This window comes from Erythrolamprus reginae, chromosome 3 (genome assembly GCF_031021105.1).
Source record: "Erythrolamprus reginae isolate rEryReg1 chromosome 3, rEryReg1.hap1, whole genome shotgun sequence".
Taxonomy (NCBI): domain Eukaryota; kingdom Metazoa; phylum Chordata; class Lepidosauria; order Squamata; family Dipsadidae; genus Erythrolamprus; species Erythrolamprus reginae.
The window spans coordinates 206,606,071-206,629,581 of NC_091952.1; the positions used below are offsets into that span (position 1 = coordinate 206,606,071).

The window sequence follows — 23,511 nt, forward strand, 5'->3', positions numbered from 1 at the left end:
ACAGCATGTAGAAATCCAATTAATAAAACAACTAAAAACCCTTATAATAAAGCCAAACATATGCACAAACATACCATGCATAACTTGTAATGGCCTAGGGGGAAGGAATATCTTAACTCGCCTATGCCTGGCGGCATAAATGAGTCTTGAGTAGTTTACGAAAGACAGGGAGGGTGGGGGCAATTCTAATCTCCGAGGGGAGTTGGTTCCAGAGGGCCGGGGCCGCCACAGAGAAGGCTCTTCCCCTGGGGCCCGCCAAACGACATTGTTTAGTCGACGGGACCCGGAGAAGGCCAACTTAGTGGGATCTTATCAGTCGCTGGGATTCGTGCGGTAGCAGGCGGTTCCGGAGGTAATCTGGTCCCATGCCATGTAGGGCTTTAAAGGTCATGACCAACACTTTGAATTATGACCGGAAACTGATCGGCAGCCAATGCAAGCCACGGAGTGTTGAACAAACGTGGGCGAATCTTGGAAGCCCCATGACGGCTCTCGCAGCTGCGTTCTGCACGATCTGAAGTTTTATGCAAACCACTACACAATTATTAAAAATGTATAAGTTGGGACTCTGTAATGTGTGTAACAGAATACCTCTAAATATGTGCTTCTCTTCCCCCCCCCCCAACTTTAATATGAATTATTGGCATATTTCATTCAAGGATATACTTGAAATTTCCTGTGGCTCTCCGCCAATTGTTTGCTTTTGTTTAAAAAGGATGGATACACATTAATCTCTTACTGAACATTTGCACTGCTAGTAGAATGAGACATCAGCATGTTTAAAGTAAATCTGGAAGCAACTGATACCTTCTAAACTTTGTTGAACACAATGTGCTCATTATAGAGGAATATTATTGATCTCCCTTTCATTGCTAGAAGCACACTTTCTCATAATATTGTGTTAAAATCTGTCTTTCAATCATCCAGAACCCTTTTTCCCTTGCATAAGAGGCTTTTGCCATATTCATAAAGACTTACATTTTTTTACCATTAAATATTCTTTCTATCTACCCATCCAAATCTGGGGGAAAAAACCCGCCTTCTTTACTATCTTCCTTTGAAATTTAAGGGAAGATTGGAAGCCAGAAATGATGCAGCCTGAAGTGAAGATTGTTTTTTAAGACAGGACAGTCTCTCACACACCATTCCATGATCTTCTAACTAATAAAAAAAATAAGTAATTCATAACATATCCATGAGAATTTCACTTATTTTTTCTTATTTCTTTGGGGGAACAAAGGAAAAAAATAATTGAATAAGGAAGATGAGAAAAATTCCGTATAACCCCTTTGAAAAGACTAATAAGCAATTTGGGCAGAAATTGCTTCCTGGTCCAAAACAGTTGTTTTTCCTGGCACATAATCTTCCACAGTTAGAGATTTGGCACTATGCATTCTGTGTGATACATGGAATAAATGTGGAAAGGCTATTACTGCTTTACAAGAGATTCTATGAGAATGATGTATTCTAAATTGGAGACTAGAGGCTATTGTACTCAACAGAGTCTTCACTGGCAAGGATGCTCCAGTGGTTATGCATTATAGGTAAGAATGTGCAAAATGTGCACAGATTATTCCATGCAAAGGACAGTTGAGTTAGGGTTGTTCATGTCCACACTAAAATGTATTTTTTGATATCTGGACCAAAATGGGTCTCTTTTGAATGCAGATTGAAATGCAGTGGTTCCGCGGTATGTTAAGAAAGAATAGAGTTGAATATCAATATGTTGATGACAGTGTGGTCTATGACATTTCCGATGGTTTCAGGTACATATTGAACAGCACGAAGGACAAGATGGACATTTGGAGGGCTCCTACTGAACAATGTAGATCATAGATTAGTGTTAGCGAACCTTTTCAGCAAAGTGCCGAAACAGGAGTGTGCGTGTGCATGTGTGCTGGAAACCGTAATAACAACCACCTGGCACATACACTCCTAGTTTCCGGCATATGCACCGGTCAGTTGGTCTTCGTGCACGCATGTGCACCAGAAACCGGAAAACCAGGTGGCAGGTGCACATCTGTGCATGAAGAGATAGTTTGTGTGCCCAGAAAGATGGCTCTGTGTGCCACTTCCAGTACATGTGCCATAGGTCCACCATCATAGTCATAGATTCAAGTTAAACAGAGGTCCTCCAGCACCAACTTCTACATATGCTGTAATAGGAAAGACTGGAATCAGATAAAATGGGTGATCCAGAAATATGTCATGGTCAAGGGTCAAAAAGTTGCTAGGAAAGATAGAACAAGTCTTTCCACCCAGTACCTACTGTGCACCATTCATCAAAATAACAAAAGCAGCTTTTAACCGTATTCTGATTGAAACCAATGTGGAAATAGATCTGGAATATTCACTGTCAGTCACACTCAGCTGGAAATGCGAAGCAACCACCTTGACCTTTTTTCTCATATAATTGTACAGGTCATCATGGTTAAGTGAGAATTTCTTCAACAAAAGTTCTATGTCTTTCTCCTTTGACAGGGAACAAAACACCCTTCCAATAAGGAGATGTTATCTTCCTTAACTGTGCTTAAATCTTGAGTAATTTAACCAGATGGGCAAGGATTGAATTAGCACTTTGTGATCCTCATCCTTCTATGCAACCTTCAATATAAATGGCAAGAATCTGAAGTAACTATCTCCTGACCTAACTCTGGCATCCAATTCAACTTTGCCCACAAAGAGCAATGCAAAATGTTCACAGCATTTCAGCCACTATTTTGTATCCCTTTTTGCACAACTTAGAAAGGAAGAACAATTTGTTCACTGCAAGTAGAAGAGGTAGAGAAACCAATCCTTTTGGCTGCCTTCACTGTTTTTGTAAAAAAAGGAAAGGTGGGCTTTTAGGGAGGGTTTACTTTGTATACTATTCAGCATCCCAGGAGTTTTTCTACTTTGTGGGAGAGCAGGCTGCCTGGAAAATTGCCAGCATTTGTACTGCTTTCTTCCCTTTAAGCCTTCCCCTTCCCAGCGGTATCACAACATTGACTATAAAAACTTTGCTGTGAAATAATTGAGGATGTGTGGGGAGAGGAGAGGAAGGAGGGATGTTTGCATGTGGATGTAACCAGAGGGTGGGCTACTGCCCGGCCGGGGGAGGACGCAGTGGGGTAGTGAAAACGGAGCTCCACCCCAAAGCACCCAATTTGCACTGAAAGATGTTGAAAGAAAATACATAAGCCACGCCCACAGTGTGGTAGTAAAAATTTTGGTAGCCCTTCACTGGATGTAACTTATCACAAACTGTAAGAAAGGGACATTTTTCTCTAGCAACACTCACTAGGAGCAGTAGAAGGAGCACTTTCGGGGGAAGAGTGGAGAAGAATGAGTAGAAATAGTATATGAGGGTGTGAGTGCTTGTGTGTTTTGCCTAGGGACATGTGGCATTGTATTGACTATTTTGTGTCTTGAATCCACCAAATTTGATATAATTCAAAAGAACCTGCAACAAAGAGGCGGCATCAGTGGCTATCCAAAGCATGTGACATTGGCTTGAACTCAAATTTATTAACTACTTTGTATGAAAAGAAAACAAACCTTAACTATAAGAGAGTTTGGCCCTCAAAGAGCTCAGACTTTACAGGTAATAGCCAGCTCCTGGCTGCAAAAAACTGATGTCTTATCAGAGCCCTTACCAAACAGCTAAATGGAGCAACTATTCCCTTAGACATAGGAACTACTACTTTGGTAGTGATGAGTATCCACCCTGTGTCCATAGTTAAGCCAAAGAAGATAATAGACCAGCCAGTGCAGAAGTGTTGAAGCAACAACAAGAGGAAAGGCTTCAATTTATTATAAAAGTGGAGGAAGAACAGCTTTGGAGGAGGATCAACAAAGGATAGGCTAGAATGAGAAAAGAGGAGAAGAGTTCAGGAGACTGATAGACTTGCTTAAAGTCCAGAAGAACATCCACTTCAAGTATTTTCAGAATGAGTAAAGGAGAGGTGGTCCTAAAGATATAAAAATTCCCAAGTTATTACAGGAAGATATAGAAGCCTACTTTATACTAATGCTGCTACCTCTTGTAATTGGTTTGAGAGTGAATGCATGGTCAGATTGGTCCCATGTTTAATAGGAAAGGCGTTAAGAGCTTATAACAATCTTCCAGTAAGGGAAGTAATGGATTATTACTACGTTAAAAAGGTAATCCTAGGCAAGTATGATGTAACTCATATTTATAGGCAGAGGTTTAGGACCTATACATATGACAAGCATGAAGGGATCAATGAATTGTGGGCATGATTGGAAGACAGATAGGAAAAGGTTGAGGCCAGATGAAAGGAACAAAGTAAAAGTGGTACATGTACTCTCTACTGAGATTTTGAGTGCAAAACTACCACCCAGAAACAGGTCAAAAAGAATTGGCTGAAGATTACTAGTTGCATAAAGATCAGAGGATGTTTGAAAGGAAAATACAGAAGGAGAAAGAACAAGAAAGCCTGTTCCCAAAAGTAGGAACCATAAAAAGCTGGGAAAGGAGAAAGGTATGAAGAAGCCTTTAGCTCCTGCTCAAATGAAAGTATTGCAGTCCATATTTGTTACAATTGTTGGAAAAGTGGGTATTTCTCAAGGTTATAAAGGCCAGAGAAAAAAGGAGGAATGACTGCGGTATTGCAAACACTTCTGGGAAGAAGAATTATGATCTCAGCAAAACTAAACCGAAATACAGGCACATGGAAATGAATGTACTGCTTTACAGAGCAATGCTCCCATCAATCCATTCCTCCTTAAGAAGTCATCACTGAACTCCTCAGTAACGGTAGGAGTAATTCATAACTTAGCTATGTAATGTAGTGATTGGAATAATATTTCACATACTGAAGGTTGGACCCAGATAAAACATTCAAAGAGGAAGCTGGGAGGGACAGGTACTCCAGTCTAAGGCAAAATAGAGGATGGAGCAGACGCAGGAAAGGAAGGATCCTGAGATCTTAGCCATTCCAAGTGGCATGTCCTAGGAAGGAGAAAGCCTTATAAAATGCTGACAAATTCAGGTAAAGTGAACTTCTAGGGATAGAGACTTTTAATGTATGTGAGAAAGAGAAAAGGAAATGTGTGTGTAGAAGTAAGTAGCATCACGTTTTCTCTAGTACAAGGAAAATATAATTTTATCTTATTTTACTTACCTATATATCAACTCATTTTATTTTACTCCAATTTTATATTTTAAAATATTTTTGTAGGATTTTATTAATAATTTGTCTTGGAACTCAGTATTTTGATATGGCCTGTGGGCTAATCAATAAATTAAACTAGTCCATCGAATGAATAAACTCTGCATAAATATCATGAAAATAGTATCTTTAATAAACAAATATACTTACAATACAACACTGACATGTCTTTATATACGTTATAGCATTAATTCTTTGCTCTGGGTTTAAATAAATGTTTCTCATCCTAACATTTTAATGGAATCATACAGACCAGCACAAATTTCACAAATGTAACAATATTCTTACTGAGTCAATTTTTTATTTTGTTCTGAAACATTTCTTGCAAACATGAAACTGAATAGTAATATGGAATCTAGAAGCTCTTGATACAGTGCAAATAAAATTTTCTATCTGCCCAATGAATTTTATTCACAAATTAAACCCATTGCTAATTAAGACAAAACCTTCTGTCCTATATATTAGCAAGGCTTTTATATCCCACTTTATTTTCAGCTTCATTTTATCAATGAGAGGTGCCATGGATGTTTCTAGTGTCATCTTTCTACTGAAAGGTAAATTACAAATAATAACAACAACAACCACAGAGTTGGAAGGGATTTTGGAGGTCTTCTAGTCCAATCTAGAATCTACAATCTATACTAACTTCTAAATTTTCATTAAAAAGAAGTTTTGGAAATTGATGTGAAAATTGTAATTGCTTCAACATAACGTAACTTCAAGTAGGGATATTATGCATGAGGCATCCTAAACCCATTTATTCATCTTACTTAGTAGCTACAATGTGGTCACGGTTTCTGAATACTGTTGCCAACACTTAATTCCAGCATGAAGCTAGATCCATGATGCTTAGCCTATTTTTTGACTTTAGTTGCTGTTATTTCTCATTTTTAATAATTACATATTCTCTAAATTCCCAGAGGCTGTGAACGAGCAACTGTAAAATTATGAATTTGCTCATTTCAAACTTCTAATAAATCTTTGGGATGATTTAGATAAGATGCAAGATTTTTAGGGTTCGGAATGGAGGACGCTAAGCTATCTTTCAATTAAACTTAATCAAAGACCTATTCAGTCTTCAAACAGGTAGCATGCAGCTCATGAGAATGGAATCCATGCCCCTCTAGGAATGATTCAGTGCATCATTATTCTCCACTGTGCCTTAAACAAATTGTTTGAAATACTACACAGGGGAAAGTGACAGTAAGGTTTTTATAATACAGTACTGCAGTTTTGAGGAGTGAGACCTGTCACATAGGGGTCTATAAGATCATATATTGTTACTTTATTTCAGGGTAACTTTAGCCATTGAATTGATTCAACCTTTCTAATTCTACTGAATCACTTGACTTATGACATATGTAAAAAGTATACTGTACATTGGGCATTCTGTAAGGCATTCTTCTTTACCAGGTATTATAACAGCTCAGATTTTGAAATTTCTAAACATTGTGATGAATTTTAAAATGGATGGAATATGATACATTCTCCAAATTGGAGAAAGTTTTAGATTGAGAGGTGTTTTATCGCTAGCAGTGTGACATTTTCTCTGTATTACAGTATATGCATACATACTTAGAAAAATATCTCCCACATTCACTGTGATTATTTTCTCAAAGACTATATTTTATAAGTCATTTTATTTATTTCTTGGTAAACATTAAGATTATACATCCAGCTTTGCACATATGGATTTCATCTCATGAAACAAATTTATCTTTCATAAGGACTGATTTAGATCTGAGCTGCAAGAAGTTAGATAAGGACTAAGTGGCAGTATAAGAACCAGTATAACATAGTAGTTAAGGCACCAGGCTCCTGGGAACTGACAAATTCTAGCCCTGCCTTAGTCAGCTGGGTGACTGGGCTAGTCACGCTCTCCCAGTCCTAAACAGAAGGCAATGGCAGACTATTTCTGAAAATCTTCCCAAGAAAACTGCAGGGAATTGTCCAGTTAGTTGCCAGGAGTCAACACTGACTTGACGCCTCAAGATTGCCAAAATACGACAGCAACATGTTGGAGATTTCTGAATCTCTTTGCTGTTATACAGTGGTCATCTGGATTCCTGAGTTCTGCATCTTAGTTTTCTCTTTGATGCCTTGGAATGATATGTCTTGGAAGATAGAATACATTTCTAGAATAGATTGAAGGGCCACCACTGCTTCGATGGACAACCCTGAGGGATTTCATTAAACTCTGCAACACAATGCATTGAATTATAGGCATTTGATTATCAATGACAATGCAGATAGCTGGCATTAGTTCCCCTGGCCCCATTCTCCTATAAGGAAATCCACTTGAAGTCCTGTGGCATAACATTGCATACTCAGGTCTAGGGGACTAAGTGTTCCCTCTGCTGAATATTCTGCAATAGGGTTCAATAGCAAGATGTATAGCAAGACTCAAAGCTCTGCCTAAAGCAAACTCTTCATGTTGTGCTTTTAGCTAATCGCTTCCATCACAATCATTTTTCCAATAAACACAGGAAAGAAGATATTGGATGGTGTCTAAATATATCCAGAATGAGTCACTTCTCCAATGTATTTGCATAGCAGCACAAGAAAGTTATGGTAACCTGTTAAATTGCATGGTCTCATATTGTTCCAGAAATCAAACTTCTGGACATACAATCCAGTTAGAAATTACTAGAGTCTTTGTATAAATGGACAAGTTTCAAGAATTAGCACCATTCCATGCACAGAGTTCCCATGTATATGAATACTATAATTAATCTTCCAACTGACTAGTATTATAAAATATATCAGGGAAGTGGACAGCTAAAATTAAAACCTCAAATTCATTACCTAGAGGGGAAGATAAAAGAGCAAGGAAGATTAATGTACCAGGGCAGGAATTGATAAAATGAAGATGCTGCTATTTCAAACTGGATTACAATATATAGGTTTTCCCCTTAAAATTTTCCTCCTTTCCAATGTTGGTGGTCGGGAATGTTAGGATTATGCTACAGGATATGCTCTTCTGCCATTTATAGCAGCAACTGTGAGAGTATGTCACCTTCACCTATTGGACATTTAGCAGTTCCTGTCCCTAGATATTGCAGAGTTATTAGGAAAGACCTGGTGCTCTTTCCCTACTGCAACAATCTATATGTCTTTATTCCCTCCTGTCCCCAAACCTAGAAATTTGCAGTACTCATTGTTCTGGATTTTCACCATGTTTCTTTTCATCCCAGGCCTTTATAGGTCCTAATACCACCCGAGCCCCAATCTGAGTTTATGGTACTAGTACAGGTTGTCAAATCCAACACCTGCAGGCCACATCTGATCCGCGGGGCTGCCCTGGAAACAGCCCACGGTGCCTCATCAATGGAAATGGAGCTTAGGAGAGCAACCCTGATATGGCCCTCAATGAAATAAAGTTTGACACCCCTGTACTAGTGGTGGATACACTGGTTGATCATTTCCTCCTACCCATCCTAGAAGTTCTTTTCTTGGCCTAATCCTATTATGTAACACAATCAATAGGATAACAGCTTCAAACCATTTGTTTCTTGCATGTACATAGCCCTTTTGGGGTTAAAGCATGACTTCTGATAGATATTACACCATAACAATTTCTAGGATTGTCTGCATATGACCAAATTACTCAGACTTTTCTGAAAATCTATCAAATGGCATTGCTGGGTTGCTCATTCCAGAACGTTCTGTTCAGGTGGCTCCAACCTCTATAAATTTTGAAACATTCATTTTCAAATCACTTTCTTTACACAGTTTGCTAAATTAGGACTGTTTGAGTTCGCTCAGTTTGGTGTGTGTGTCTTTATGTGTGTGAGAATACATATCAGAAGTCACATTTTTTTCCTCATGGCCAAAACATAGCTTTTTCCTCTCATATGTGGCATGCAGTCTTCCATCAGGTTTCCAACAAGTCTTATAGTTTCCTGATACAAGGATAACGAGTGAAAAACAAATGCAATTATCACATTCAGAAATATTGCAACAAGGCCATAAAGAGATGGGAGAGGGTACAGTTCTTTTTGCTTAAAGTATAAACATGGAATCATTTATTCTTGCTGTTTAATATTTAAATGTCCAAAGGAATGAGTGGTGGTACATTAGACCCATAGAGATATTAGTGTGTTTGTTGAACATGATAGTGTGAACAGAAAGTAGATTGAGATATACTGGTAGATCTTTGGTTAAACTGCCATTGATTGGTAAGTGTTTCTGGTTTTGAATTGCTTAATAACTTCCTCTGCCCTCTGCCATAACAGGTTCCTGAGAAAGAATACTTGAAGCGGGGAAAAATGTGGGCTAAATATGTACTCAGAAGCCCAATATTATAATATATTTAGTATAAGTCCTCTGGCAATGCTGGATTTCAGGATTTCTCTAAAATAAATCCCCAAAGCTTGAGGTTTGTCCATTTTAAAGTCTGTTACAGTCAAAACTGACTTAGGGGTAAATAGATTAACGCCCACTGCGACTTAAACAAATGCATGTCAGATATATAAGAAATTTATAATATATATACATCATTTAATAAAACATTTATTATTCTCCTAAGCAAAAAAAATTGCTTTAAGGAAATTATTCTGTTTCATTTTGATTAGCGAAGTTTAGTTTTTAGAATGTGGAATGTTTTAATTTAGATTAATAGGTCAGCTTTTCTTTTTCCTTAACTGTGTGCATTTTTAAAGAATATTAAGGAAAAAAGAAGAATATGAATCAACAGGAAGAAATCATTGAATCACTCTACCAGTTTCTCACTTCTTTAACTGAAGTTGCAACTGAAATTTAAATTCACTCTAACATCCACTCTAATTTTAAATGCACTTTATACATAAACAAAGAAAATGATCTTTATCAATTATTCCAAATTGAACTAGGGCATCAGTATTTGCTCAGAATACATGTAAACATTTCAATAGTTTGCAAAATTGTTACAAAAACTTTTAAATGCAATTATTTGCTGCTCTTGGTTGACACCGAGTTATTACTTTTCAAATTTTTAATCTCATGCCCCTACTAGACATCAAAAACTTTTACCTCTTTCTTTCTTTTTATTAATGGTATGCTATGTAAAAAAACAAAAAAACAAAACACCCTGCTGGATGCAAGAATCTATCTGCCCAGAGTGTGGTGGGTGGGGGTTTTTTGTATTGAAATATGGATCCATTATTTATTACAATGTGGGAATTGTATAAAAATGAATCTACAACAAGAACAAGGTGCAAAGGTGGAATATTTGACACTTTCTATTAAACAAATAAAAACAGAAGGCAATGACTATTATTAGAATAAAAATAAGAACTCAAGAAGAAAAAAAGATTACAAGGAATAATAATAATAATAATAATAATAAACTGATTTGTGCACCAGTTTTGCTAACCCATAGTAATAAATATGTCTCACTACACTACATGAGAACAAATTAATTCCCTTTAATGTCCACTATTTAGCAGCTGTTGAATGTTCAGGGATGCAAAAGGCACACCTTTATCCTTCTATTATGTACAAAAGTGTTTGCTTAACGCCCAAAATAATCTGCATAGTAATAACTGTTTTTCTCCCACTATTGAAGGAAGGAAGGAAGGAAGGAAGGAAGGAAGGAAGGACTTAGTGCAATAAAAAATATTAAAAAATTAAAAATGGTAGATTGTGAGTTAGTTTCAGGGATTCTAGCATACTTCTATATTTTGTTGAAGTGGTCAGCACTACATTTTAGGTCTCCAGCCATTAATAAATTGCAATATTTTTTTAACTTGTAGTTTGCTGAGTTTAAAGTCCTCAGAAAGGATCTCTTCATTGAGCTGGACAAGCAAGTTGCCATCAATTTTTTCAGTAACAAAAAGTGTTATGACATCCTCCGATAAACCTATAAATCGCAGAGACTTAGATACTTCCTCAATGGAAAGCCCAGACAGATCTACAGGTGGCTGCCATGGTGAACCGTCCCCACAAGATCTTGGTGCTAGCTGAAGATGAAGGGGTGATGAGAAAGAATAAGAAACCGAGAAAAGGTCTTGAATGTTTTTTTTAACCAGATACTGGTCTTCAGAAAGGTCTGGAGAGCATCTGTGAGGATCTTCCTCAGCACCATCTATTCTGAGAGACCCAGGACACAAGTCAAGCCCTGGCTTCTCCTCCACCGTCTTTGGTGCACGAGGGGGTAAGGCAGGGCAAGAAAGTGACTGCAGCGTGCCACTTATTGCCAAACTTTTTTCATCGGTATGTTCAAGTGAGTAACTTGCTGACTTTGGGCAACTGGGCATGATGCATTCTGTCTCAATTGTAGCTGGTGTTACATCTCCTGCAGAGACTTCATTTCTGTCAAAATCAAATGTAAAAGGTGCTGGACAGCTTCTCTTTGGCGTGTTGGGAGTCTTCTGCCTTGGATAGCTATAACTTCTGCTTGGATCCAACAGAAACTCACTCCTTGAAAGGCCTTCGGCAGCTCCAGAAAAATGGTTTGGCCACGAGAGTCTAGAGAACAAAGCATCAGCAGAAGGGGTTCCCAAAGGCAATTTGTTGTCAAGCTCTTGCAGGTCACTTTTCACCATGCCACATGGATAACAAGTAATGGGAATAATCTCGGAAGAGTTTTCAGCATCATCTTCTGAGGCGCTGCTTTGAGATAATTAAAAAGAAGAGACAGAATTAGTATATAGCTTTTGTAGTTGGTAGTAGTCACTTTAGAATTCTGTTATTTTACTGGACTAATGGAAAACAGTATCTATACAGGGCTTCCATTATATTGACATTTTTTTTCAAACAGGACAAATTTAACAACTTTTCCCAGCGAAGTCATCAACTTTCCTGGCAAGTATTTTTCCTTTTATTATTATTAGGTTGCATATGATGGGCAAATATTTATATCAGATATTCAATCCATTTTATAGAAAGAAAGTGTAATCGTCATCCATACTCAAGTCCACTAGATTGCATAGGGGTTTTTTTGCAATCTACTAACTACACCCTCTGGAGTTATAATGACATCTATTTCTGTGTAAATGAAAGTCTATACTTGAATAGATAGCCTTCATTACAGTTCCACATGCCAATAAAGCTGTTAAGGTCCATGGCGCTACATATTATGATTATGGTTCTTTGCACAGTCAGCCAGATGTTCAGATTAGATTTGGCATTTTTGTCTGCCTATTGAGTTCGTCCCAAGGTGGTGATATTATTATTATTGTTGTTGTTATTGTTAACCAAAGATTAGAAATTAGCCCCTCTTTACAAGGGAAAATAGGGCAATTAATTACATTTTTTGGACTTCAGGAATGAAAAGCTGCCCAGAGTCCTTCGGGAGTTGGGTGGTATACAAATTTAAATAGATAGATAGATAGATAGATAGATAGATAGATAGATAGATAGATAGATAGATAGATAGATAGATAGATAAAACCAGAATCATAGTAGTTATAAGGCTGTAAAGTAGCCTTTCCCATCACAAAAGTGCTGCCCTACGAGCTCCCTCATTCCTATTCACCATCCAGAAAGACAATCTAGACTGAACAATATAGTCAGTCTATGGTTACAAATATTTTGTTCAGTAACAATGATCGTTTCATTGATGCTATACTAGCATCAACAGTTTTTTACAATGATACTTTACAAGAGATTTACAACCAATCTTTGAAGTTGCAGCCAATCGCAACATTCTTGTAAACAAATGACCATAATTTGAGCTATTGGCAACCAACTTGTAATTATGACAGTTGATAGCATCCTGTAGTCACATGATTATCATGAGCAACTTTCACTGCTGGCTTCTGATAAGCAAAGTCAATGTGGAAGCCAGCTGGAGGTCATAAATGGCAATCATATAACATTACACTTACTAATCACTTGGGGCTCACTTAACAGATGCGGCTACAACTGTTGGAACTGCCACTATAAGTCAGCAGAGTCTTATGATGTCATGTTCTGGAACTAACTACTGTTATTAATCAAGACTACCAGTATGTGGCTTGTAGTCCAAACGTTTGGAAGATTTTAGTTTGGAGACGACTGATGAGGGTAGACTACAGCAACAAAGATAATAAAAATCAGGTTGATCATGTGTCTGACCGTTTTAGGGTTGTTATGACATATGGACATAATGATGAGAGAGTCCATTTACAGTTCTATGTCAAGGATTACTTTTATGTAGTTTTGGTGGAAAAAGGATTTTGACTTACACTGTCAAACTATGAAATTCAATCTTGCTTGTTCTGAGTAGAGGTAGCTCTCCAAGATCTTAATCATAAGTCTTTTCTCAATGTTCTGCCCCAGCTACGGACCACAAAAAACGTGGCACACCCAAAGTCTGTAAAATCTTATTTTACTAATTAAGAACTACTAATGAGCTTTCTTAGTATTCATCAAACACAAATAGAGTTTAAAACAGTCTTTTCTGAACACCGCTGTTAATTCAACTTCATTAACAACCAGCACAAGTCCACGAAATAACAGCTCAATTCTGAGTAAACAGCAATCTTACAGTGGTTGGCAAAATGCCCAAAAGCAATTTGCAGGAAAAATGCCAAGAGAGAGAACAAGAACCAGATCAGCTGTTTCTAGAGTCAAGACACAAAGGAATATGAATGGAGTTGTTTCCTGCAAATTGGCTCCTTGGCAGTCATCCCTTAAATAGACTAGGGGAGTGGCCAATTAGCCCCAAGCCTTACTCCTGAGGAGACCGCCTCCTGAGGAAACATTCCTGCCTTTTGGCAGCTCTGCGTGCCTGTGCATTGAGAATAGGCTCCTCCTCTTCTTCCTCATCACTGATGGGAGCTTCTGCAGGCCCTGGCTGAATCTCCACCTCTAGCACCGAGTCCTCTCCAGCCTCCTCACTGTCTGACTCGGGTGCCAGCTGCACAGGCTGCTGGTGCATCACCACATCAGCCTCTTCACTGTCAGAATCAGCTATCAGCTGAATGGATTGCTGGTGGGCCACAACAATGCTGCTGCCTATGATTCTTATCAGTATCAATACCAAGAATGGAGTTCACAAAATAAATGGTTTCCATCACTATGATCTTGTGTATTTCTTGATCTTTATAACCATAAAATATCTACTAATATGTGAACTAATCAGTACGGATCTCAAATTTGTCCTTTGTTTAATACAATCTTTCTTTAATGAATCAAAACAAGTTGAACAGGTTTCATCCTACAATTCTTATTTGTTCTGCTACACAACACCAATGTCTGGCTCCTCATTGCTTAGGTGTCATCAGTACAAAAAAATTCATCTTTGATATTTTGATTGTTGATCTTGCTGCCTTATTACAAATCATCATATAAATTTTGCACGACTGTTAACAAATACGATTTGGGAGGATATGAACAAAAAACTGGATTCAATGGTTTAATGCCCCTTCCAAGTCTCTGATTCTTTATTATTCAGTTATTGCAACCGTTCATTTTCTATTAATTATTTATTACCCCAATTTTCTTCTACTCGTAAACTACTGAGTATAAGTATAATGTTTAGGGTTACTTCTCTTCACAGTAACAATTCTATGAACAAGCTTAAGTTGAGAGATAATGAGCTCCAATGTCAAGTGGTTTTTACACCTGTGCTTTCTTAGCCCATATATGGCACTTAAACCATATATTCTTGGAGAGGGGCGGTATATTAAATAAACAAACAAATATCATTGATATAAATATGATTTTGAAAAGAAAGCACACAGTACTTACATATTGTGCAGTCCTGATGAATAGTATGAAAGTGTTGGACTAGGAGAACGGGTTTGCTGCCGCACAGGTTTGCTCATCCGTGGAGGAATAGAAGGGCTAGTAGATGTTGGCTTTGAATTGCGTGGTGGGACAGGAGGAGCATTCAGGAGTCTACATTCCTCTCTGACCTGAAATTATGCATAATTGTGATGTAACGCATCGTGCAGGTAATTAATTATCCTGAAAACTAATAATGTTATTAATTGGGATGAAATAAGCATAAAGAAATGATTATTTATTTAAGGACCCTTAAGGACTCTAAGGCAAAGGTGGAATATGAGAACTTGCAGTTCATCTTAGACACCCCATTTATTTATAAAATTTATCTACGTCCCATTTCATATCCACACAGCTCTGGGCGTTTTACAATATACAAACATAAAAACAATTAAATTATCAATTGTAAAAAACACAGCAGATGAAAACATTCATAGATAAAATCCCGGACCCTGGGAGGTCAACCACCCCCACTATGTAGCTCTTCCATTGGGTCTCTAAGCCATCTGGCAGAGCCAGGTTTTTAGGCTTTCATGAAACATCACCTAAGGGGTAAAGGCCATACCAGATCAGAAACCGTTGCAGAAATTGAGAAACTAGGTCTGTGATAGCGAACCTATGGCACGCGTAGCCATATCTGCTGGCATGTGAGCTGTTGCCCTGTATGCTCCAGCATACACATGCGTATCAGCCAGCTGATTTTCATGGAGGCTTTGGGAGGGTGTTTTTGGCCTCCGGGGGAGGAAAGCCTCTGGAGACTGGGGAGGGTAAAAAACAGGCTTACTGGGCCCACCGGAATTTGGGGTACAGGTAAAGTGCGTGCAGGCATATGGGGTGGGCATTGAGTTATGGGGGTGGGCAAACGCGTGGGTGCGATAGCATCGGTCTGCTTGCTTTCGGCACCTGAGGAAAAAAGGTTTGCCATCACCAAACTAGGTGAATAATCCTGCTAAATTAGGAGAAACTGATCTGAATTCCAGGTTATGGAACAAAGAAGAAAATCCTTCAAGGCCAACACTCCCATCAGACAGAGAGGAAATGGCAGTGTCAGCAGCAGCCTCAGCTGTTGATTCTAACCTTAAAGAGACAGTTGTTCTTTTGGAGGACACAATTGAGTTTTCCTGTACCGCACTTCTTTAATTAGCATGCTCTTTGAATCTATGAGGCTGGGTGTTAAATTAATTGTCAGCCCAGATTTCGATGGACTGTAACTTTTACCCAAATAACTATCTTCGGGATCGTCTCCTATCGCATATCTCCCAGTGACCAATAAGGGCCCACAGGATCAGTCTTCTCCAGGTCCTGTCAGCTAAACAATGTCGGCTGGCAGGCCCACAGGGGAGGGCCTTTTCTGTGGCTGCTCTGTCTCTTTGGAACCAGCTACCTCCTGAGATTCGGACTGCCCCCACCCTACTGGTCTTCGAAAAAGCCGTAAAGACCTGTCTTTTCTGGAAGGCTTGGGGTCGCTGATTAGATGGTACACCATCGGGATCCAGCCAAAAGAGACATGCATTGATTGATTGATTGATTGATTGATTTGACTTGTATGCCACCCCTCTCCATGGACTCATGGACACATGACATGGGGCAGCTCACAACATATCAACATTCCTTAACGGGTTTAACTGCTTGATTGTTTGTTTTAGATGTTTTAAACTATTTTTAGGAGGCTTTATGTTATATTTTATCTGTATTTGGCTGTCAGCCATCCAGAGTCCTTCGGGAGTTTGGCAGCATATAAGTCCAAATAAATAAAATGTAAAAGATTTTGTCCTCCTATTATTTTCTTTTTTTAAGCAGATTCAGAATTGTCTTTTAAAAAATTAGAACTTTACATTTTACTTACGTATCACCAGCAGAGGGCAGAGGGTAGCTGCTGAAAGAGGACTGGTTAAAAATGCTAGTACAAACGCTATTAGAATTTTGTTCAAATTAACAAACTATTTACAACTCTCAAGGGAGAGATTTGAACAAAATATAACCTGCTTTCCCCTCTTTAAAATAAATTGTGAAATTTTACCTTCAAAGACATTTCAAGGTTTTCTCTCATAAGAAAAGGAAGTAATTCAGAAAGTATTTGAAAGCGTACTGTAATTGATTCAGGTCCTTCAGATGGAAAAATGAAATATCTAGTACATTTCAGATGGATTTCAGGCCTGATTCTGGAACATAAACTTCCTGGCTGATGAAACAGTCTTGCTCAGATGAAATCAAGTTTAGACAACTGTTCCCTGCTTTATACAGGGCTATCTTTATAACAGTTCTGAAACTGCAATTGACTCACAGAATAAGTGGTTAGACTATTAATTAACACTGTTTGATATATTACATTGAGGTTTTGACACCTGCATTGTCTTCAATCCTGTTTTAGGAACCAATTTAAAATCCCAGTGTTATTGTTTAAGTCCTAAATATACTAAAATTTAGTATTATAAATATGCCTTCAGTCCTTTGGATCTACCTAAAACATATTCTTTTTCAGAAATCATATTCTGAGGGCTACTGGACAATTATATGCAGAGGCAATTTGTACTGAGACATATTTCTACTTCACTGCACAAATCACCACAAAGTAGGCTCGAACAGCAGCTCTTACGCATGTTTGGTCGAGTTCATTTGTCTTCTGCCAAGGTCTCTTGATCCGCTTCATCTTTCTCAGTTCCTCCATAAACCATGGGGAATGACGAGATTGACGGGTTAAGAGAGGCCAACTGGGCACAATCCTATCCAGATTACTTCACCCCGTTATGAAAAATGAGCGATTTATTTATTTATTTGATTTGATTTGATTTGATTTGTATGCCGCCCCTCTTCAGAGACTCGGAGTGGCTAACAGCAACAATAAAACAGTGTACAATAGTAATCTAATACTAAAAACGATTAAAAACCAATTAGTATAAAAACCAGGCATACATACATACCAACCATGCATAGAATTGTAAAGGCCTAGGGGGAAAGAGGATCTCAATATATTAGTACAAACTTTATCCATCTTGGGAATTAAGCAAAAATCTAGGTACTTACTGCTTCTGATTTAGGAGGCACAGGTGGTGGAGGTAGGGAAACATCTGAGGATTTTGCTGTTGCTACTATAGATCCAGGTGCTAGCAGGGAAGCTGTACCACCCTTGGACCGGAAAGAACTCCTGTAGTTGTCACATTTGTTCTTTTCGCTCTGTGAGCGAGTAAGAGGCTGATCGTTCACTTTCCCACCCCCTTTGTCCAACCATAGTTCTTCATATGGAAGTTCCAGTTTAGGAGGTAAACAGACAGTTTCTTCACTAATTTCAGGGAACAGGTAGTTACAGCTCCCATCCCTAGAATCTTGCAAAGCATCATGAGAAGATAGAGCCCACTCATTACACAAGTCTCTGCAATCATGAAGGTTCACCTCACTATTTCCATGGAGGTTGTTTCCATAGACACATACCGAGAGACGGTGGAAAGACTGGGTCAACTCATCCCGAGCGTAACTGAGAGAGTTTGGCACATGGTTGTGGCTGGCGGGTCGACTTTTTTGTGGGCTTTTGCAGTCCTCGTTCCAGTCGGCTTTTACGTCCCTCACAGCACGAGAATATTCATCAATATCGAACTGCTCTTGGCAGAGGCTGAACCAGTGCTTTACAAAGGCTTCATGCCACACTTCTCCTTTCACAAGACTTTCTGGAAGGGTAAACTTTGGAAGAGCTAAATGCAAAGGAAAGTGCATTGGAATAATTTTATTACTATGTAGTGCACAACAAACCACAACTGTCTTGGTTTGAATGTTAACAAACTTATAACGGTGTCCTTCCCGGACAAAATGTAAGTCATAAGGATTCCGTGGGGGAGGGCTTGGCACATTCACATTCACTGGGAGCCGTGTCTTCTCCACGATGTTTCGAATGGTATGCTCTCCTTCTTGCATTTGCAGCTCTAAGGGACTACGGGTGCTAAATCGCCCTTTACACTGGAAAGGCAGGCTAATACTCTCATTGGTCCGATGGTTCATGCAAATCAAGCAAGGCATTTTGCCTTTCCCCAATTTGCTAATGGAATTGAGTTTTCCAATTTTCTTGAAGATGGTATTGAGCCGTGACTTTTCCTTGGAAGATTTTGCATATAGGATTTCTGCTTGTCCCATTAACGTGAGCTCATCTCCTGTGCAAAGGGTAATATTATAAACTTCTGTGTCTTCATTGCATTCACCTGAAGCAACCTAGGAAATACAACATTCAAAATTAAAATAGCATATCAAGCTCTAAACTTAGGAGATGAAACCAACAAATATGAATATCAGAATTGTCCAACTTCCTCTGCTTGGTATTCTATTCTACTAGGTACATCTATTCTACTAGTTTTTCTCATATTCCTTTCACCCATTTCCTCCCTTGTTGACTGTATGACTGTAACTTGTTGCTTATATCCTAAGATTTTTATTAATATTGCTTCTTCATTGCTTATTTGACCCCTATGACAATCATTAAGTGTTGTACCACATGATTCTTGACAAATGTATCTTTTTCTTTTATGTACGCTGAGAGCATATGCACCAAGACAAATTCCTTGTGTGTCCAATCACACTTGGCCAATAAAAATTCTATTCTATTCTATTCTATTCTATTCTATTCTATTCTATTCTATTCTATAGTTAGACTATAACACCCATGCATTCAGTGTATGAACAATATAAAAGTACGAAAGATTGCTCTAAAAATGCCACATGCCCTTCTTTTGTTAAATAAACTTTTTATTAAGAGTAACATAATATTAAAATTATCAGACAAAATAAGTAATCTCCCTATGCCACAAAACTTAAGAACATATAATGTTTAAATTATATACAATTAGGCTTGCTCGTGAGCACTGAGGTGTTATTATACTTTGCTATTCTACTATAGTTTAATGCTATATTTGACCACCTATAATTTGTAGCAGTATAGTTATTCCTCCCTTTCACTCTCTTCTGTATTCAAAAATAAAAAAGCATGAATGTAAATATGTATAAATTTGAATTTTCAAGTTATCAATAGTCCCAGCCAGCAAAGCTAGTGAATTTAGATTGCAGAAATTGTGGACTATAACATCTGAGGAGCAACATATATGTAACTGTTGACTCCCTCCCTTCCTCTCTCCCCTTCCCACTCTCTCCCTTCTCTTGAAATTAAATACTAATATATTCTACAAATCCCATCAATGACTACAGATTTCTATAGAGATTATTTTTGTTTCCCAGTTTAGAAAACAGCACAGCTAGAGCGATAAAAATATTGGCCAAACAATTTGCTGTGTGGCTGATCATCCAGAGATAATTGCTTCTTATTTCATAAAAATAGCCAGCTGGCAAACTCTGTGAAGTATGAATCTTACGTGATCAAAAGTAAATAACGCCCAGTACTCAAATTAGATTGCGCAATCTATACCACCATAGTCCATATTTACAACTAAGAGTAAAAATTAAGATTTTTTCTTTCTGATCAATGTTAATAAACAAAAGTTAGCAAATGCTAAAATTTAATCCGTGAAATACATGCCATAATTCTGCAGATTAACAGGCAGCTTTTAAAAACAGACAGATATTTTACCACATATACATTTCTGTAACTGAGTTGTGTATGACCTAAGATTCCAATCTAAATATCAGCCTGAGAAAGAACAACCTCTTCCAGTCACACTGGAAATTGCACAAAGGGAATGCAAAAGTGGAACAAATCTAATAGACATGCCTGGGCACCTTTAATATTCACATATAAACCGTTTTGCAAAATAATTTTTGAAAAATAATTTTTGAATCTTAATATTCACTGGACTAAAATTTGTGTGTGTGTGTGTGTGTGTGTGTGTGTGTAGTATAATGCATAAGAAATCAAAGAAGTTATATATTAAATTACAAATTGCATTTTAAAATGCATTGGTTCTAAAGGCATTCTATATATTAATCTCTAAGCCATTTTCCCAATTAAACTTGGTATTTGGTAATTGCAATAATTAATCTTAATATTAATCTTAATATTCACTGGACCTAAGTGTGTGTGTGTGTGTGTGTGTGTGTAGTATAATGTATAAGAAATCAAATAAGTTATATATTAAATTACAAATTGCATTTTAAAATGCATTGGTTTATAAAGATAAAGCCATTTTCCCAATTAAACTTGGTATTTGGTAATTGCAATAGGTCTACTTGTCTTCCTATATAAGCTCTCAGGTGCCAATTAGTCACAATATGATCTGGTGTCTGCCGGGGAGCACCACAATCACATTCAGGGTAAGATACTGTGCCCCATTTAAATGGAGAGTCTTGACAGATACCATGTAAGGCGCGAACCCTATTCAAAATGTTCCAGCACCAATGGCTAGAATTAAAACTGACCTAATAGACAAAATAAGGAAACCTATAGTGGAATTCTATTCATAAACTTATTCAGAAGAAAGGCCCACTAGGATTTTATTCCAGATAAATGGTTTAACATTGCTACTTTAATTTATTATTTATTTATTTTTGTATAAAAATAGAAAATCACAAAAAGTAATCAGTAACATGTTTAGCAAAGGATTAACCGTAATGTGAACATTGGAAAGGAAATAATTTTTCAAACTGAACTCTTTGTTATGTACAGCTTATCAAGCTATTACCACCGCTGCAGAATTTCCTGAGAGGAAGTGATTCCAGTGGTGTAATATCTCAATACAGCCAATCCAGGAAACAATAAAAATCTAATTGAACATGACTGTTGTTAAAGACAGACCCAAAGGCTAAACATTATAATTCATCATGAATATGAACAGCCATCAGATTTCTTATTAAGATCTGAGTCCTCAGCGCTATACTTTTCACTCCATTGAAGATTTTTACTCTGATGTCGCTTCTTCAAGAACCGTTGACATATCATATGTGGCACCCTATGTATGTTATCATCACTAGGAAAGAGCAAATACAGTGATACCTTGTCTTACAAACTTAATTGGTTCCGGGATGAGGTTCTTAAGGTGAAAAGTTTGTAAGATGAAACAATGTTTCCCATAGGAATCAATGGAAAAGCGATTAATGCGTGCAAGCCCAAAATTCACCCCTTTTGCCAGCCAAAGCGCCCATTTTTTGTACTGCTGGGATTCCCCTGAGGCTCCCCTCCATGGGAAACCCCACCTCCAGACTTTTGTGTTTTTGCGGTGCTGCAGGGGAATCCCAGCATCGCAAAAATGAGCGCTTCGCTGGCAACAGAAGTCCGGAGGTGGGGTTTCCCAGCGAAGGGAGCATCAGTGAAATTGCAGCATCACCCGTTTTTGCGCTGCTGGGATTCCCCTGCAGCATCACAAAATCATGGAAGTCCAGAGGTGGGGTTTCCCATGGAGGGGAGCATCAGGGGAATCCCAGCAGCGCAAAAATGGGTGCTTCGCTGGCAATGGAAGTCTGGAGGTGGGGCATCCCAGCGGCGGTGGTGGGTTTATAAGGTGAAAATAGTTTGTAAGAAGAGGCAAAAAAAATCTTAAACCCCATGTTTGTATCTCAAAAAGTCTGTATGATGAGGCATTTGTAAGACGAGGTATCACTGTATGTCTATTTTATTTTATAAAACATTTAATGTTTCCCTGCAAAATGTTACATTATTTTTTTAAAAAACAGTTAAATTATCTACTTTTAATTTTGATGAAACCAAGTGATAAGAACTTTCTTGAAAAAGAGGCAGATCACTTTAATAATCAAAAGCAAACAGCAAAAATGTACACACAAAACTTTTGCTCCCCAAATAATACTTTTCTTGCCATATTGGATAGCTTCCAAAAATGTTTAGGAAAAGAGCTTAATAATGAACCAAAATTATGGCCCCTTGCTGTTTTGGAAGTTTGTGGCAATAAAATAATGGTTTGGTTAATTAAAGGTAGTTGCCTCTAGGGATTTAAAAGTTTAAGTTAATTATTATATGAGCTTGCATTTGCTTTAACTGGAGCAAGAACTTGTTGAAGAATTATATTCTGAATTAGAATACTAAAGTGATTTTTAAAGGCCCTTTTGGCAACAATGCCATTGTATAACTTGTGCTATCTTCCTTTCAGTAAAAGGAGCATAATGGATTTTCTCATTAGCTCAAATGATGCTATAATATTATTAAAGCCCATAATTCTTATTGTCTAGCTTTTGATTTGGACATTTATAGAAAAGCAAGTATGAAAAGACTGTGGCTCTCCAGGTATTGCTGGACTACACCTAGGAATGTAAAACAATTTGTGAGTGGATTTGAGTGTTAACTCCAAAAAGATCCACGACAAGACAAACATGAGTCACACATCAATTCAAGCCAACATGAATCTTTCAAGAAAACGAATACTTTCAAGAAAATGAATTATATTTTCTTTTTTTAAACGTACAAGGTAATTTTGAGATACCTTTCATCATTTGTACCTAAAGCAATGCCAACGTCTTTGTGGAGAGGCCTCTCCCAAATTCCAGATCCTATCTCCAACTTCTGCTGCCACTTAGAACAGTTCCGTAAGTCTGCTTTAAGTGTGGTATCTTCTTTCTATGAATAGCTTTTTTCACGCATGCTGCTTCATCTGCTTCTTTAACTTTTTTCAAATGGCCCCAACAGGTAAGAAAGATCTCAGCATAATTTATATGGCATCCAAGAATCATCTGGGAAATTCGTTTGAAGGGAAATCTTGATTCTTTCATC

At 37.8% G+C, this 23,511-nt stretch overlaps 1 protein-coding gene across 2 annotated transcripts in view; it reads right to left on the bottom strand.

Annotated features, from left to right (window-relative positions):
* Positions 1-5,286: 5,286 nt before the first annotated feature.
* The window catches only part of GAREM1 (GRB2 associated regulator of MAPK1 subtype 1), a 93,556-nt gene continuing 75,331 nt past the window's right edge, over positions 5,287-23,511 (bottom strand). Inside the window, exons 4-6 of one of the 2 annotated variants that reach the window (XM_070747701.1) lie at positions 17,889-19,061; positions 14,829-14,995; positions 5,287-11,762 (exon numbers count right to left, since the gene is read on the bottom strand). In XM_070747701.1, coding sequence (XP_070603802.1) covers positions 10,853-11,762; positions 14,829-14,995; positions 17,889-19,061 — 2,250 coding nt within the window. In that variant the 3' untranslated portion in view covers positions 5,287-10,852. Of the gene's footprint in view, positions 11,766-14,828; positions 14,996-17,888; positions 19,062-23,511 lie in introns of both variants that reach the window. The other variant, XM_070747700.1, reaches the window with a different exon arrangement.